This window comes from Panthera leo, chromosome B2, assembly GCF_018350215.1.
Source record: "Panthera leo isolate Ple1 chromosome B2, P.leo_Ple1_pat1.1, whole genome shotgun sequence".
Taxonomy (NCBI): domain Eukaryota; kingdom Metazoa; phylum Chordata; class Mammalia; order Carnivora; family Felidae; genus Panthera; species Panthera leo.
Window position 1 is genome coordinate 3,905,058 of NC_056683.1, and position 15,635 is coordinate 3,920,692.

The 15,635-nt window shown below is 48.1% G+C and overlaps 1 protein-coding gene across 4 annotated transcripts; it reads left to right on the top strand.

Annotated features, from left to right (window-relative positions):
* Positions 1 to 2,663: 2,663 nt before the first annotated feature.
* Positions 2,664 to 14,949, top strand: SLC17A2 (solute carrier family 17 member 2). 4 transcript variants are annotated; one of them, XM_042937715.1, is made up of 12 exons: positions 2,664 to 2,844; positions 4,124 to 4,233; positions 5,825 to 6,036; positions 7,822 to 8,055; positions 8,140 to 8,227; positions 9,075 to 9,161; positions 10,559 to 10,677; positions 10,798 to 10,959; positions 11,415 to 11,547; positions 11,637 to 11,784; positions 13,066 to 13,156; positions 14,736 to 14,949. In XM_042937715.1, exons 2-12 carry the CDS (start codon positions 4,206 to 4,208, stop codon positions 14,868 to 14,870), a joined length of 1,437 nt encoding a protein of 478 aa, XP_042793649.1. In that variant the 5' UTR covers positions 2,664 to 2,844; positions 4,124 to 4,205; the 3' UTR covers positions 14,871 to 14,949. The 4 variants fall into 4 exon arrangements, with proteins under 4 accessions (XP_042793649.1, XP_042793650.1, XP_042793648.1 ...); XM_042937716.1 differs by lacking the exon at positions 2,664 to 2,844 and adding an exon at positions 7,131 to 7,133 and having other exon boundaries at positions 4,087 to 4,233; XM_042937714.1 differs by lacking the exon at positions 2,664 to 2,844 and having other exon boundaries at positions 4,087 to 4,233.
* Positions 14,950 to 15,635: the final 686 nt, after the last annotated feature.

Consider the following 15,635-nt stretch of genomic DNA (forward strand, 5'->3'; position numbering starts at 1 on the left):
CACCTGGCTCCTTGCCCTCAGAGCTCAGGGAAGATGCTCAGAGAGACCATGATGAGCACCCACAGGTGCTCCGATGGGAAGCTCTTGGTGAAGACTGAAGAAGGTCCCTTCTCCCAACCTGCCAGAGAAGGTCCCTAGTCCAAAGCACGGTTGCCCTGGAAGGCAAGCCTGAGTTTGTCACTTGGAGGAAAGGGTCAAGGGGAACCCTGCGCGTCTCCTGGCGAGCCGAGCCGTGAGTCCCCCAAGGCACTGACCCAACTGTGCTTGATTTGAGCGTTACTCTGCTTTCTAGGATCACCCACTCTTGGTGCTTGATACGGTTTTTCTTTTCCTTTCTTTCTTTTTTTTCGCGATTAAATCCATAAGTGAAATGACCGCATGACATAAATTACCTACTGGAATAACCAGTTTTACTTCAGCCCTACCGATTTTTCAGAAAGGTAGGGGCAGGTGACACAAAGGGGCCTCAGTCTTACTAACATGGAAGAAATTGCTTCTTGTTCTCTGATGTTCTAGCAAGATGCATCCCTTATTCTCCCATCTCGTGGATTCTAGTAGAAGAACCCACTTAAATGTTTTCTTTATTTGAGAGAGAGAGAGAGAGAGAGAGAGAGAGTGCAAGTGAGGGAGAGAGGGGCACAGGGAGAGAGAGAGAATCAATCCCAAGGAGGCTTCAGGCTCATCAGGGAGCCCAATGCGGGACTCAATCCCACAACCCCGGGATCATGACCTGAGTCAAAACCAGGAGTTGGACACTCAACTGGCTGCACCACCCAGGCGCCCCTGGAAGAACCCACTTTCCAAAGGAAATGTTTAAAACCAGTTTAATGATGAATCAGAAGCACTTCTCCAGAAATGCATAAATTGGGACTGATTCACCTGAGAGGTCCCGAGTGCCATTCTGATGCCCGTTTATTATTATTGCTGTAGTTAATATCAATAACAGTTTACAACGTACATCTTACAATCAGAAGGCATACCTCAGACCTTTTCTTCCACTCACAATAGTCCTATGAAGTAATGTTATCCCCATATTTCCTGTTTGTTTCTACTTCGTATTCGACTAAAGCTCCCCTAGTGTATGAAATTGTGAAAAAGCTGAAAGATTTTGAAAATGGTGAAAAAGCTGAAGTGAAAAAGCTGAAATGAAAAAGCTCAGCTTGTGAATGGCAGGGAAGAACGTAGTCCCTGGATACCCTTTGAACCACAGGTTCATGCTCTTTCAGCCACATGTAACATTTACTCTGAGCAAACTGGGGGATTGGACTAACAGAGATGATGCAAGACAGGCTGGGGATTAGGGGAAATCTAAGCAATCGAAAGACCACTATAATGATACAGTGAGTTCCAGGCTGAGACCAATAGGAAAAAACGATTCTTTTGCTTAGGCCTAAACCATATTGTCTACGTTGTTAATTTTATATCAAATACACCTCAATATTGTATCATGAAATTATTTTTATTTTTTTTCAATTATTTTTAACGTTTATTATTGAGAGACAGAGAAACACAGAGCGTGAGCAGGGGAGGGGTAGAGAGAGGGAGAGACATAGAATCGGAAGCAGGCTCCAGGCTGTGAGCCATCAGCACAGAGCCCGACGTGGGGCTCGAACTCACAGACTGCGAGATCATGACCTGAGCCGAAGTCGGTCGCTTAACCAGCTGAGCCACCCAGGCGCCCCTCATGAAATTATTTTTAAAAGATAGACCTTTGTTTCATTTCTTCTCCATTTTCCTATATCTACTTATAGTTTTGCCTCTCTGACTCACGAGGTTTTAGAAGTGTCACTGTGGAATGGAGGGTCCTCAACCATGCTTACAATTGGACCCAGACTCAAACCACTGTCTCTGAGCGCCTATCGGTCGTGACAAGGCACAGATCCCGTCGTTTCACGGGCTCCTGCGATTACTTTAGGAAAATCGTTTCCATTACTACGTCCCGAGAGCCCCTAGGCTACAGTGGTTTGGGAGGTCTGCCCGATTTCTCTGTTTGTCTCGTGCAAAGGACACAGGAAGTTCACAACTGAAGTCAGCTATTGAGACAAAATTCAAAACAGCCCGTGAAGTCATGTAAGCTAAGGCGGGGTGGCAACAGATACAAGGGAAAGGAAGGTTTGTGGCAGGATTCCACTAACAAAAACAGCAAGAAAAGGCGGTCATTTTTATTCTTTTAACTATTCGAAGCTCGACTGGAAAGTATTTTCACCATCAAATGTCCTTCTTGAAGAAATGACTAAAAAAAGCAAAGCCATGTAACTTCCCCTGTGGAACCCTCCCGAAAGAGGCTACCCTACTGCATTCTAGGCTGTGCTTAAAATACGAGCATATAGGGGAAGTGGCTCTAGCAGACAGAGGCAGCAGCAGGCTGGGCGTCAGGAGACCCGGTGCTGGCTCTGTGACCTACGTGGCCTGTGTCCACTTCTCGGACTTCCCGCACAGCAGTTTTCTCAGCAGCACGGTGAACAGTTGGGCAGAAGATCTCGGAGCGTCTTTCAGCTCTAGGGCTCGGGGCCTGCAGGACTTATCAGAGCGGTTGGTGGGGAATCTGTAGCTGGGGTGTGACGACTCTTGGCTGCACGTACGGTGAAAAAGTTGCCTTCAGGCAAGTCTTGGGATCTTACATAACAGGGGAAATCAGACAGAAAGTGGTCCAAACTCTGGGTAAACGAGGCGTCCATTCCATTTTGCTTCAGCTAGGATCTGAGTGAAACGCACTGACCCGGGCTCCTGATCTCAGCCAGATGTTTGCAAGGCTCGTAAGCCCTCCACTGCAGGACGAAAGCCAACATGATTCCTGGTGCTGACCTTCTCTTGTTTAGCAACTGGGCATCCATCTAGGTCCAGGTAAACAAAAAAGAAAATTTCAAAACTTAGATGGGCAGATCTTATTCTTAGAATTCAGGAGACACTTGGCGAGCAGAAGACTGTCCTGTCTGTATTACCGAAGGCCCAATCATCGATCTTTCAAACTAGCGGCTTCTCGGTATAACACGAGTGTCTACAAGTTGTAAAAAAGCAAAACAAACAGAAAAAGCACTTAGCAGATATGGAAAATCCTTTAGAATAATGTGACCACCGTGTTCCATAACCCAGAATTAGCCACTGCTGGAGCTTACGTGAACCTGCCTCTCTTTCTGTGGACGTGCAGCTGTCAACACGGGCACGAATTATGGGGGGACAAAATTCTTCATCTTCTCATTCCTTATGAGCCTCTATCCTAAAGTCATAGGTTATGAACATCCCTGAGGGTGCAGATAAGTCTTGTTCAATTTGTGTGCAGAAAGAATGCAAAGTTTTGAGCGATGAAATATAAGCATGGTCCAGTATTTGTAAAGTTTAGGAATGGCTGCCATATTGACAGCGATCTTAGGATGAGGATTGTTCCTAAAGGAAATCAATGTATGTATCCACCGAGAGAGTTTGATTGCTATATGAGTATCAAATTTGGGGATCACGAATTCTCTTTTCCTGTCAAAATAACTGGACATATTTGGAATTGTAGTAGAAAGCCTCACTCAGTGTGATTTTACACACGGTTTGAAGAACTTTTCAGCCCAAGAAAGGGTCCAAATTGTGTGTAGCAAAGGCAACGATAAACATTTTAGAGCCTCAAAGGTAATACACGTTAAGTGTTATGCAATGTCCCCCTTCCTATTCAGAGAAGCCACAATACAGCATCGTTCTGGTTGTACAGAAGGGATGGCAACATGATCATAAGGAGAGAAAGGGCTATTCTGGAACTTTCTCCCCAGCTCCTGAGCTTTATTTGACTTTCCTGTCCTCTGACCCACCTTAAGCTGCAACACGCCTCGCCTTTGGTTCTCTGTGGTTTGCAATTTTCTCATTTAATTCTTGTGGCACACTCCAGAAAGAGGCTTACTCTTATAAGAATGAATGGTTGGAGAATTTAAATGACGAGGCTCTAAGTCACATAGCTGGTGCTTACAGCTGGATTTCCTTGTAAAAACTGAGTTTTCCATTAGCGTAAAAATCAAGAAGCATGCTCAAAATGTCAATCATGTAGCCATGTTGGATCAAAACTTTTACTGGTGCTGAGAGAGGACCACGTTAACATGAGACAGTTATCTGTGTGCCGTGTTTCGGATTGTTGTTCACTCCGTAGATCAAAACCAGTCGTGGTGAAAGAGATTCGGGGCAGAGGGAAAGTCCACCACAGAGCCTGCCACTGCCTCCAGAGGAGCCAAATGGACAAGAAGCCTTCGCCCAAGAAAGGTAAATCCTCCCCATCAAGACTACTTGCTGGTAGGCTGGAAGCTTATCTCCACGGCTCTTTTTCCTCTCTTTCTCTTCCTGTTTTCTTTCTTTCTTTCTTTCTTTCTTTCTTTCTTTCTTTCTTTCTTTCTCTTTTTCCTTCCTTCCTTCCTTCCTTCCTTCCTTCCTTCCTTCCTTCCTTCCCTCTTTCTTTCTTTCTTTCTTTCTTATGTCACCCATTATAAAGACTCTCTGAACAACATTGGACCAGCTCTGGCCCCTCGTCCTGTTACCCGTTGCTTTTTTTTAGGGAGCCCCACTGAGTTACCTCTTAGAAATCAAGACAAATGCCCAACAGATCCTGGGACGTAAGGAACGGAATAAGTCTTGAAAAAGTCATTTTAAACAACTTGTGCATGAATTCCTGCCATGATGTGGTTGCCAAGCGGCTTTGGAATCCTCCAGTGGCATGGAAAGAAGTCCTTCGCAGGCAAACAGTCCTATCACTGAGGCTGTTTGGCCATTACAAATGATTTCTTTCCTTACATTTTTATCTGGTTGTTCACAGGCCCTCTTCTTGGTTGTCTTTAGTTCCATTTCTCCAAATCTACAGAAGAGATTGAATCCATCATTCGCTTGGGGACCCTTGCAACGTTGGTCCCTTGTTGCGTTTTGTGGGGACTTTTAAAGAATGTGTTGCTCTTGTAACATATTGAATACTAGCCCATTTCCATATCACCTCCAAACTCAGTAAAAGTGGCTCTTAGTTAGTTAGTTCTTTCTTTTTTTTAAATGTTTATTTATTTTTGAGAGAGGGACAGAGTGTGAGCGGGGGAGGGGCAGAGAGAGAGGGAGACACAGAATCCGAAGCGGGCTCCAGGTTCTGAGCTGTCAGCACAGAGCCCAACACGGGGCTCGAACCCACAAACTATGAGATCATGACCTGAGCTCAATTCGGGCACTTAACTGACTGAGCCACCCAGGAGCCCCGCTGTGTTAGTTCTTGAAAGCTGGGCATACGTGGAGGCAGGGTCTAGTGACATGACAAAGGTGTTTCCAAGTGAGCGTCACATTCAGGAGTCGGGGGGGGGGGGGTGCTCGTTTCCACACACACTATCTCAGATATTTAAAAGTGAATCCTTGGGTGTTCCGTCAGCTTCTTTCCAAGGCAGCTCCGTGGTAAGTATAAAGCTCCCAGTTTTACGGTAAATGAAATGAATATGCAAAACGGACAGGACCTCTGACTTGCAGCTGGGGGACCGGTTTGTCCCACCCCCCCCCCCCCGCCATCTCCCCCCCTCCCCCACTCACTTTACTGGGGACAATATGACATAAGCGCCCTCCCTTAGACTTTCCTATAGTTACCATCTGCTTCCCACACCTCTGGAAAAAGGTCATACTTGCTTTGCTTGACTGTAAGAGCCCAGATTCATTGTCTTGAAGTCAATTTAAGAATATGGCCAAGGAGCACCGTAGTCATGGTTATTTTGGCGAGAGAAGGCAGTGGGGCGGAGCGAGGGCCCTGTTGTTTTCCAGGTGTAGTCGTGGGAGAAACGGAAAGACGGCGGCCTCGGTCAGGATGCTCAGTGCGTCCTTCCGTATTGCCTCCTAGCTCCAGGTTTCTGTTCGTTACGCTATGGACTGGCTCTCATCATGCACTTCTCAAACTTCACCATGATAACCCAGCGTGTGAGTCTGAGCATTGCGATCATTGCCATGGTCAACAGCTCTCAGCCGCATGGTCTATCCAACGCCTCTGCAGAAGGACCTCTGGCAGATACCCTCAGCGACCCCAGCACTTCCATCAAGGAATTTAACACAGGGGTGAGTATATCAGCATTACTTCCTGCTTATGGGTCTCTGAGTTCTCTTTGGGCCAGCTGTAACAGCTTACCAATTCCTTCTTCGTCAATGAGTTAAATAAAATCTTTATCACAGGATTGTAGAAGAATCAGGATTATACCCTGTGGTTAAATTTTTTCCTTTATCAATTACTGCAGGGTTGTTTTTTTTTTTAATGTTTATTTACTCTTGAGAGGGAGAGAGACAGAGCTCGAGTAGGGGAGGGGTAGAGAGAGAGGGAGTCACAGAAGCCGAAGCGGGCTCCAGACTACAGCTGATAGCACAGTGCCTGATGTGGGGCTCGAACCCACCAACTGTGAGATCACGACCTGAGCTGAAGTCAGATCAGACGCTTAACCGACTGAGCCACCCAGGCGCCCCTTACTGTAGATTTCTGATGTCACCTTTGTATTTCATGATTGTATTACCTTGGACCCAGCTTATTTATAATGACCTCTCTGCCTCCAGTCTTTTTTCCATCATTCATTCTACACATTCACATTCTTGTGCTCAAGAATACAAGACAGCTTCGGGGCGCCTGGGTGGCTCAGTTGGTTAAATGTCTGACTTTTGATCTCTGCTCAGGTCATGATCTCACAGTGGTAAGACTGAGCCTTGCATTGAGCCCCACGTCGGGTGTGAAGCCTGCTTAAGATTCTCTCTCTCCTTCTGTCCCTGTCCCCTGCTCATACTCTTTCTCTCCCTCTTTCTCGACGTGCTGGGCTCCTCCAAAAATCTGGCCACAAGGGCCAGGTCCTTGTTCTGAGCAGCTCAGAGTCCTGGTTAGTTTCTCAGCATTTGGTTTCACTCCAAATGCTACAAGTTTACTTTCGCTCTTCAACAAAAATGAATTTTCCTATTTCTCTTTGTACAAATCATAATCATCCTTCAAAGGGTGGTCCAAGTATTGCTTCCTTCCTGGGACCTTTGCAAATTGTTTTTGTCTCTTCTCAAATTTCTCTTTGTCTCTTCAATTTATAGCATGATGCCACAAGCCTAGTAGGCTGCCAAAAATTATTTATTGGCTTACCTCATAAGAAGAATGTGATCTCATTAACGTGCAGTGCGTGTTTCAGGAAGTCATCTCTGCCAGGGCAGACCATAATTCCTCAACTTGATTTTAAGGACAGATTTTGATGAGAATTCAGGGAAGTTGTGCTTTCCTAATATTTTTGAAATAGAAGTCAACATGTCACCGAACTTTTCCCGGAAGCACACAGTTAAAGGAAACTCTTTCTCAGGTGAAATCTCTCTCAATGGCTGTTTTTCATGCACCTCTTCTTACCACGTAATCATTTCTTTATCTCTTTCCTTCTTCATTTCCTTTGTTTTTACTCTTCCTCTGAAAGGAGCAAATTAGGGGTATAATTGGTTGCACGTTTGGAAGAGGTGGAATATTTGCTAGGTAACAAATACAGATAAGTAGATTTTTATACCAGGATCCCACCAACCCAAGCAGCACTGGTTTTAAAGTCGGTTTCTGCAGGGCACCTGGGTGGCTCAGTCGGTCGAGCTTCGGACTTCAGCTCAGATCATGATCTCACCGTTCGTGGGTTCCAGCCCCGCGTCGGGCTCTGTGCTGACAGCTCGGAGCCTGGAGCCTGCTTCGGATTCGGTGTCTCCTTCTCTCTCTGCCCCTTCCCCACTCACACCCTGTCTCTCTCTCAAAAATAAATGAAGATTAAAAAAAATTTTTAATAAAAAAATATAGTAGATTCTCATAAAAGAACTTCTTAGCAAAGCATTTTCTTTTTTTCCGCCCCCCAGGCCTCTGTATATGAATGGAGCCCAGAGACTCAGGGTATCATCTTTAGCTCCATCAGCTATGGGATAGTAGTGACTCTGATCCCAAGTGGATATTTGGCAGGGATATTTGGAGCAAAACAGATGCTTGGTGCTGGTTTGCTGATCTCCTCCCTCCTCACCCTCTTTACACCGCTGGCTGCTGACTTCGGAGTGATTTTGGTTATTGTGATTCGGATGATCCAGGGCATGGCCCAGGTATCCAGATACTTTCTCGTTCGGAGCGGGACACAGGTACCCGAACTGTACTAAGACCGAAGGTCTTAATGATGTTCATTTCAGGGCATGGCCTGGACAGGTCAGTTTACCATCTGGGCAAAGTGGGCTCCCCCACTCGAACGAAGCAAACTCACCACCATTGCGGGGTCAGGTAAGGATATACACGTGCATTAGAGCTTTGGAATCGGCCTCACCCAAACGCGTCTTTCCTTCTCTACCTGGGATGTCTGGGGGGGGGGGGCAGGAGAAAGTGCCACCGAGAGATTGAACAACGTGAGACGGTTACATAGCCTCTGTAAGAGAGAGCTACCTCGGTGCTGTAAAGCCACTGGGGTTTAGAAGTGGCTGTGAGCTGGGGTAGTCAGAAATGCACTGTGGGAAAACGTTTGGAACTTGGGTCTGCATAAATGTAAGACAATCTAGTGAATTTATATAATACTTACCTAATGGCGCTGAAACACCATTTCAGCAAAGACACACAGGCGGGAATTAAGACGAGCAGATTTCACAGCGGTAAGGAGAGACAGACATCAGCCTGGAAAGGAGAGTCTGAAGAGCCCAAGTGATTCTGAGCTCTTTGCTGTTCTGGGCTAATCTTCACAACTGTCTGACCATTAAGTATGTCGTGAGCTCCCATGTTACCAAAGAGGGAATTAACCCGTGCGCGAGATCGCGTGAATTGCCCACATGCGAACCGCCAGCGGGTGGCCAGCGCAGCCGATGACGGGACTCCAGGACTTTGCTGCCGACGACATGCACCCTAACGGGGGGCAGAGGCGCTCACTGGTGTTCAGGGAGCCACGCTGCAGTGTCAGGAGGCCATCAGTATTGTCGATCCATCCCAGTTACTCTGCGTGGCTGTCCCGGGGGGGACCCGTGAGCGGGAAGAGAGGCTGTCCTCACGCAGTCCTTCTGGGTCGGCCTCCTCGCTGCCGGGACAACGTCCAGGGAGAACACTCAGTCTTGTCGTAAGTGTTTCTTCTCCCTCTTCTCCTCAGGGGCAGCGTTTGGGTCCTTCATCATCCTCTGCGTGGGGGGACTAATCTCCCAGGCCTTGGGCTGGCCGTTTATCTTCTACATCTTTGGTGAGTCCCTTTCCCTTCTGTCCCGAGCGCCCCGTGTCCCGGCCGCTCAGCGTGATGCCCACGTTCTCTGTCCCCCGTGCCCACAAGAGAGAACGGGCCCTCGATGGAACAGAAGGTGACGAAGGCCGTTGAGGACCGGTGGCTCCTTTACCCCAGTCTAGGAGATGACGCTCCACGCGGGGCTGGCCTCGGAGGAATGGGGAGCACGGCCTTCCGCTCCCACCCCTGGCATCTCCTGCAGACTCGCCACCACCACGTCCGAAATGCCGGCTCTAGCTGCCCCGTGGTTGACACATCAGTGTCACCGAGAGTTGGTGACACGCACTTGAAACGTGTCTTCGTGTTTTATTACATGTTGTTATTACTGCAAAGATGCTTTGACCTATTTATTCTCTGCCAGGCAGATCTTGCAAAGCTCGATTTACTCGCACCCCCCTAGGGAGACCTCCAAGCCTTATCCTGTCAGATGCCGTCTTCCTGCCCTCTGTGGTGCTCACTGATAATTCCCTCTCTAAACTATGCTGGCACACACTTATCTGTTTGCCCCCCCTACCTCCCCACGAGACTGTGAAATTGTGAGGCAAGGAATCTATTCTATAATTTTTTTTTTTATCACTTTGGTACTATCATAGCGCCTGGCTTCTTGCTCGATAAATAAAAGAATGGACGGATCCCGTCATTAGAGGGAATTTAAAGAACATTAGTCCCCAGAGACTTTTAACATCGGACCTTCTTCCAATGACCCATCTCAGCCACGAGACACAGGCCTGTTCTCTTGTTCTGACCAAAGGATGCCATCCAACACGGTTCTGGCTTGCAAGGCTTCCTCACTAATGATGCTAATCCCGGGTCATTTCGGTCCGCACGTGCTAATCACGTACCGTCAAGGAATATTTCTTCCGGAAATCCCTAACGGATGCGTTGTTTGAATACAAATAACACCGTCTTTTGCAAATATGCCAGAAACTTGGCCTCGCCCCACCGATTTTCTGGCAGGTGGTTTCATGTATGTACGATTCCTGTCTTCTTCAATCCTGACTATTCACATCTTCCAAAGTGAGACAATAATGTGTGTAATAAGAAACACTATAACTACTGGGGCCCTAAGAGTAATTAACCAGCTGCGCAGTGGTCCGATCCCGCCGTGTTCTCTCCAGACGGCTCTGACATTGACAGATGGCGCTCTGTGTTTGACAGGTGGAGACTGGAGAGCCTTTTTTTTTTTTTTAGAAGAATTTTTTTTTAGAACAATTGAAATAAGGAAAGTTTAGGTCCTTTGGTGGAATAAGCATGAACTGATAAGCGTGTTTTGAGGGAGGGGCGTGCCATTTCGGAGGACACCCCCTTCCCCCAGCATACAAATCTACCTGAAAATTAACTGGGTCCCGGCTTCCCAGGTAGCATTGGCTGCGTCTGCTGTCTCCTGTGGTTCACAGTGATTTATGATGACCCCACGCATCACCCATGCATAAGCGTCCGGGAAAAGGAGCACATCGTGGCCTCGCTGGCTCACCAGGTACAGTGCACGCCTCCTACCTGTGGCCCGTGCAGAGGTACCTAGGGCGGCGGTGGGGCTCACAGGAGAGGTCCCCTCGGGGCTGTTCCAACCCCACGTTGACGAGATATTTCCTTTCAGTCCAGTTCTCCTAGACGATCTGTCCCCATAAAGGCTATGGCCAGATGCCTACCGCTTTGGGCCATTTTCACGGGGTTTTTCAGCCATTTCTGGTTATGCACCATAATCATAACATACCTCCCGACCTACATCAGCTCCGTGCTCCACGTTAACGTCAGAGACGTGAGTATACTTCCGGTCCTTCTGGGGAAATGGTAACGGCAATGAGGAGAAACGGCTCCGTGCTGCCCGCGGCATCCTGCCCTTGCACGTAACCCCTCATACAACCTCCACGATGACCTTGAGAGAGGCATTGTGATGACTGCCATTGTACGGACACGGGGACACGTGTCCCCTTGGTTTCCACGACCGCTGACTGGCAGATCTGTGCGACACGGCCACACGGGCTGATTCCGCCGTTTCCCTTAGAGATTAATGTTACTTTTCTCCGGACACCAGTGTAATGCAGCGTGAGTGGCCCTCTTCCCTGAGACAGCGTTCTTCCCCTGTGGAAAAGGACACTAATTCCCTGAAAACGACTCGAACGTCTGGGGGGTGGGCTCACGGCGCCCGCCTGCCTGAACCTCCCTGGTGCTCTACGCCCGTCCACACTCACGGAACACGTTTCCTTCCCTCAGAGCGGGGTTCTGTCATCCCTCCCCTTCATCGCTGCTTCAAGCTGCACGATTCTAGGAGGCCAGCTGGCAGACTTCCTTCTGTCCAGGAATCTTCTCAGACTAATCACTGTCCGAAAACTCTTTTCATCCCTAGGTAAGGACCGGGGCAAGGGCTTGGTTAACTGATCCTTTTTCCCACATGTGGTCTGCGAGGGTTCCTGATGCTGTGACTTCATTGTCCAGGGCTCCTCCTTCCGTCTCTGTGTGCCGTGGCCCTGCCCTTCGTGGCTTCCAGTTACGTGACAACCATTATTTTGCTGATACTCATTCCTGGGACCAGCAATCTGTGCGACTCGGGGTTCATCATCAACACCTTAGATGTCGCCCCCAGGTAGAAACTTACACCTGTTTGTTCCCCTCGTGCACGGTCTTCCAGAGGTGCTAGGCCTCAGTCCTCCTCTTGCAACTCCTTCCCGTTATGAGACGCGCAAGACGATAGAACGATAAATGATGACAGCTAACTGGAAATGTCACTACGTGGCCACGACCTAAGGCATTTTAGAGCAACAGTTGCCGATCTTGGCCAGTAATCATTCAGATGAAAATCTTCCCAAGCCTCCCCACCCGAGACTAAACCGCGTGCCCTGGGAAAGGGCCCACACACATGTGTTCTGGAAAAGCTTTCAGAGTTGATAATATTAGCTCCCTCAACTGTATGCGTTTGCCATGAGCCACGCCCTACTCGATAGACATATATCGACACATCTGATCTCACAACTGCATGGGGTAGGCCCTATTGTCCTCACCCTAAATCATGATTTTTTTTTAAGTTTATTTAGTCAGTTTGAGAGAGAGACCAAGGGCACGATCATGGGAGGGGCAGAGAGAGAGGGAGAGAGAGAATCCCAAGCAGGCTCCGTGCCGTCAGCGCGGAGCCCGACACAGGGCTCGAACTCGTGAACTATGAGATCATGACCTGAGCTGAAATCAAGAGTCACACGCTTAACTGACTGAGCCACCCAGGTGCACCTGCCCTCACTTTAAACTGGAGAAGACGGAAGGCACAAGAAGGTTAAGTGACATGCCTAGGGTCACACAAAGGCGGAGCCAGGATTTGGATTCAGGCATTTTGTCCAGAGTCTGTTGTCCTGGGCACTGCACGAACTGCCTGCCGTGCGGAGCAGCCTTGGGATGTGGATCGGGGTGAATCCTGGTCTCCGGGGAGACTGAGGTCATCCCTGGTTGTTGACCTGGCAGAGAGATGATTTCAGGGTTGGCAAACAGACATTGCCCTGAATGTCTCTAGGTGAACAAAACACATCATTAAGCAAAATGACTTTGCTGTAATAACCGAACTGCCTTAAAGCTGAGTTGCTGAAAAGCCTTAGACAGCTTTCTATATAGAATCATCTGTTGGGGCGCGCCAGTGGCTCAGTCGGCTGAGCGTCCAACTCTTGATCTCAGCTCAGGTCATGATCCCAGGGTCATGGGTTCGAGCCCCGTGTCGGGTTCTGCCCTGACAGTGTGGAGCCTGCTTGGGATTCTCCCTCTCTCTCTTTCCGTCTCCCCTCCTCTCTCTCTGGCTCTCCTTCCAAAATAAATACATTAATTAACTAGATGAAATTCAACAGAAAATAAAAAGGAAGCCATCTGTGAAATGTTCACCCCACAGGTACGCAAGTTTCCTCATGGGAATCTCCAGGGGCTTCGGGCTCATCGCAGGGATCATCTCTTCCACAGCCACCGGATTCCTCATCAGCCAGGTTGGCCAGTTTATTGAAGTCTGCAAGGAGCAGGTACCGCTTGAGGCGCTGGGGCGTCACGGCGGGGCCCCCGCCCCCCACGACTGTACGGTCCGACCGAGACAACAAGCACGGGTGTCAACACAACCACTCTACTCACAGGGAACTTGGAAAGACAGTCTTGTTAGGTCGGGTTTCCCAGGGAAAGAACAGTATAAGCTGACCCTCTACAAATGACTGGATGTTACCTTGATGAGAATGGGCAGAGGTGGAGAGAACAGAGCCCAGGTGGCCTCCCGGAGCAAAAGCATGAGGCAGTTGTTGGTTCTGACCCGAGGGAATGGCACGCGTCAAGGGATGGTAAGGGGTGAAGACAGAGGGGCAGGAGACAAAGATTATGAAGTCTGTTCAGACTAACTCTAATTAGAAAAAAATTACAAAACGGAAACACCAAGTGCCCCAAGGCCACTGTAAAAAAAGAGAAGCGAAGTCATGGTGAAGAGGTCATGGCTGTGGTCATGGGCTGTGAGGCTGGCTCAGTGGCAAGCGAGGGCTAGAGGCCCCCAGAGAAAAGCGGAGCCAGCCTGCGGTGGCAGGATGACAAGAGTCAGCTTACAAAAAAGTTTTCTTTCTTTCTTTTTTCATTTCTTTTCTCTCTCTTTTTTTTTTTTTTTTAGAGAAAGAAAGAATACGGTGGGGGAGGGGGCAGAGGGAGACAGAGGGAATCTTAAGCAGCCTCCACATTTGGTGTGGAGCGGGACGCAGGGCTCGATCCCACAACCCTGGGATCACGGCCTGAGCTGAAATCAAGAGTCGGACGCTGAATCGACCAAGCCACCCAGGCGTCTCTCCCTCGTTTCATTTTTAATACGTCTCCATGTGATCTAGTTTCCAGGTTAATGTTTGACCAAATAGCTAGGAGTCCGCCGTGACTATAATGCCAGAAATGAACTACAAACTATGAGAAGGATCATCCCAGCCAAATACAACTCATGTCGTGTTGAGATGTCCACCCAAGTGGGGCTGGTGACACTGATGTCAACAGCTAAGACCAAAACTAAACAGAGAGAACGCAAGGGTGAGGTCTTAAACACGTCACTTTAAGGGCGCCTGGTTGGCTAGTCGGTTGAGCGTCGGACTTCGGCTCGGGTCACGGTCTCATGGTTCATGGGTTTGAGCCCCACATCGGGCTGTGTGCTGTTTCGGATCCTCTGGCCTCCTCCCTCTCTGTCCCTCTCCACCTTGTTCTCTCTCTCTCTCTCTTTCTCAAAAATAAATGTTTTCTTAAAAAAAAAGTCACTTGAAGCATAACTTTCAATGAGGAATGTGATGTTTTCATGAATGTTGAGATCCACATTTCTAGAAAGACATTAGTGTAGGTTAACTTATTTTGATTTAAAGAAAAATCCCTCTTAATCCAGTACCCAATGTTCATCGTGGTGTCATTCTGTCCCCCCAAAATTTCACAAAACCTTCTTCGCTATTGCATAGCATTCCCTAGATACTCTGAGATCAATGTTGCAATACTCGAAATGGAAGATTTCGAGAACGGGTGGAGAAGGAAACCCGAGGCTGATCATTCTGCATTCTCTGCCTCCAGGATTCTGTGTCTGGATGGAGGAATGTCTTTTTCCTATCTGCGGCCGTCAACATGTTTGGCATGTTTTTTTACATCACATTTGGACAAGCAGAAATCCAGGACTGGGCCAAAGAGAAGACCATGACCCGCCTCTGAGGATAGTGAGTTGCACACTTATGATGCTGACCATTAACTTTGCGACACATTTTCCGTATTGTCCTTCTTCCTTCATATCCTTGGCCATAGCCTCAGCGTTTCTCCTCTGGCTTCCTGTTGGGTCTCCCTGGGGAGTTTCTAAAACACACGGATGAGGGGTCCACCCGCAGAGACACTGAATGAACTGGTCTGTGGGGGATCCCAGGTGCCCCTGGTTGTTAGACACGCTGCAGGGTTTCTAACATGCGGCCAGGGTTGACAACTGCTGGACACACTTGAAACGTCAATCCCTGTTGCCTTTGAAGTTTCCTCTTTGGGAAATACTGGATGAATAAAAATCTGTGTGAAAATAGTCACTGATAAGTACCTTCGTGGGGGTGATGATGGACACAGAGAAGACCGGCTAGCAGCGATGGTCATGTGTTATAGAGCTCAGCATGGGACAGAAATTTCAGGCTGTAATCCACAGAATTAACTTTTTTATGGTTTGTATACATTGTACGAAACATGGGTGTTTATTTATGTGGTTAAATTCTATTAAAATTCACATGCTAAAATTGAATAGACCGTTTTCAAATTATTTAGATTAGGATTATTTGCATCAGGCAAAACAGAGATCTACTTATCCTAGCTAGATTCCAGGGGATTCACGACCAAGAAATGACCAGGCACGGATTAAATGAATGAGGTTAACTAGAAATCAAGACAGAATTGAAAAGCTCACGTGGAGGCAAGACGGGCACTTCCAGAAGGTACAAGGAGCTA

Bases quoted from the DNA above. Each gene is read 5' to 3' on its own strand.
- SLC17A2 (XM_042937716.1), top strand. From the start codon at position 4,206: ATGGACAAGAAGCCTTCGCCCAAGAAAG. The intron at 8,228-9,074 runs GTAAGGATATAC...TCTTCTCCTCAG, and splicing joins CACCACCATTGCGGGGTCAG to GGGCAGCGTTTGGGTCCTTC. The intron at 9,162-10,558 runs GTGAGTCCCTTT...CCGGCTTCCCAG, and splicing joins GTTTATCTTCTACATCTTTG to GTAGCATTGGCTGCGTCTGC.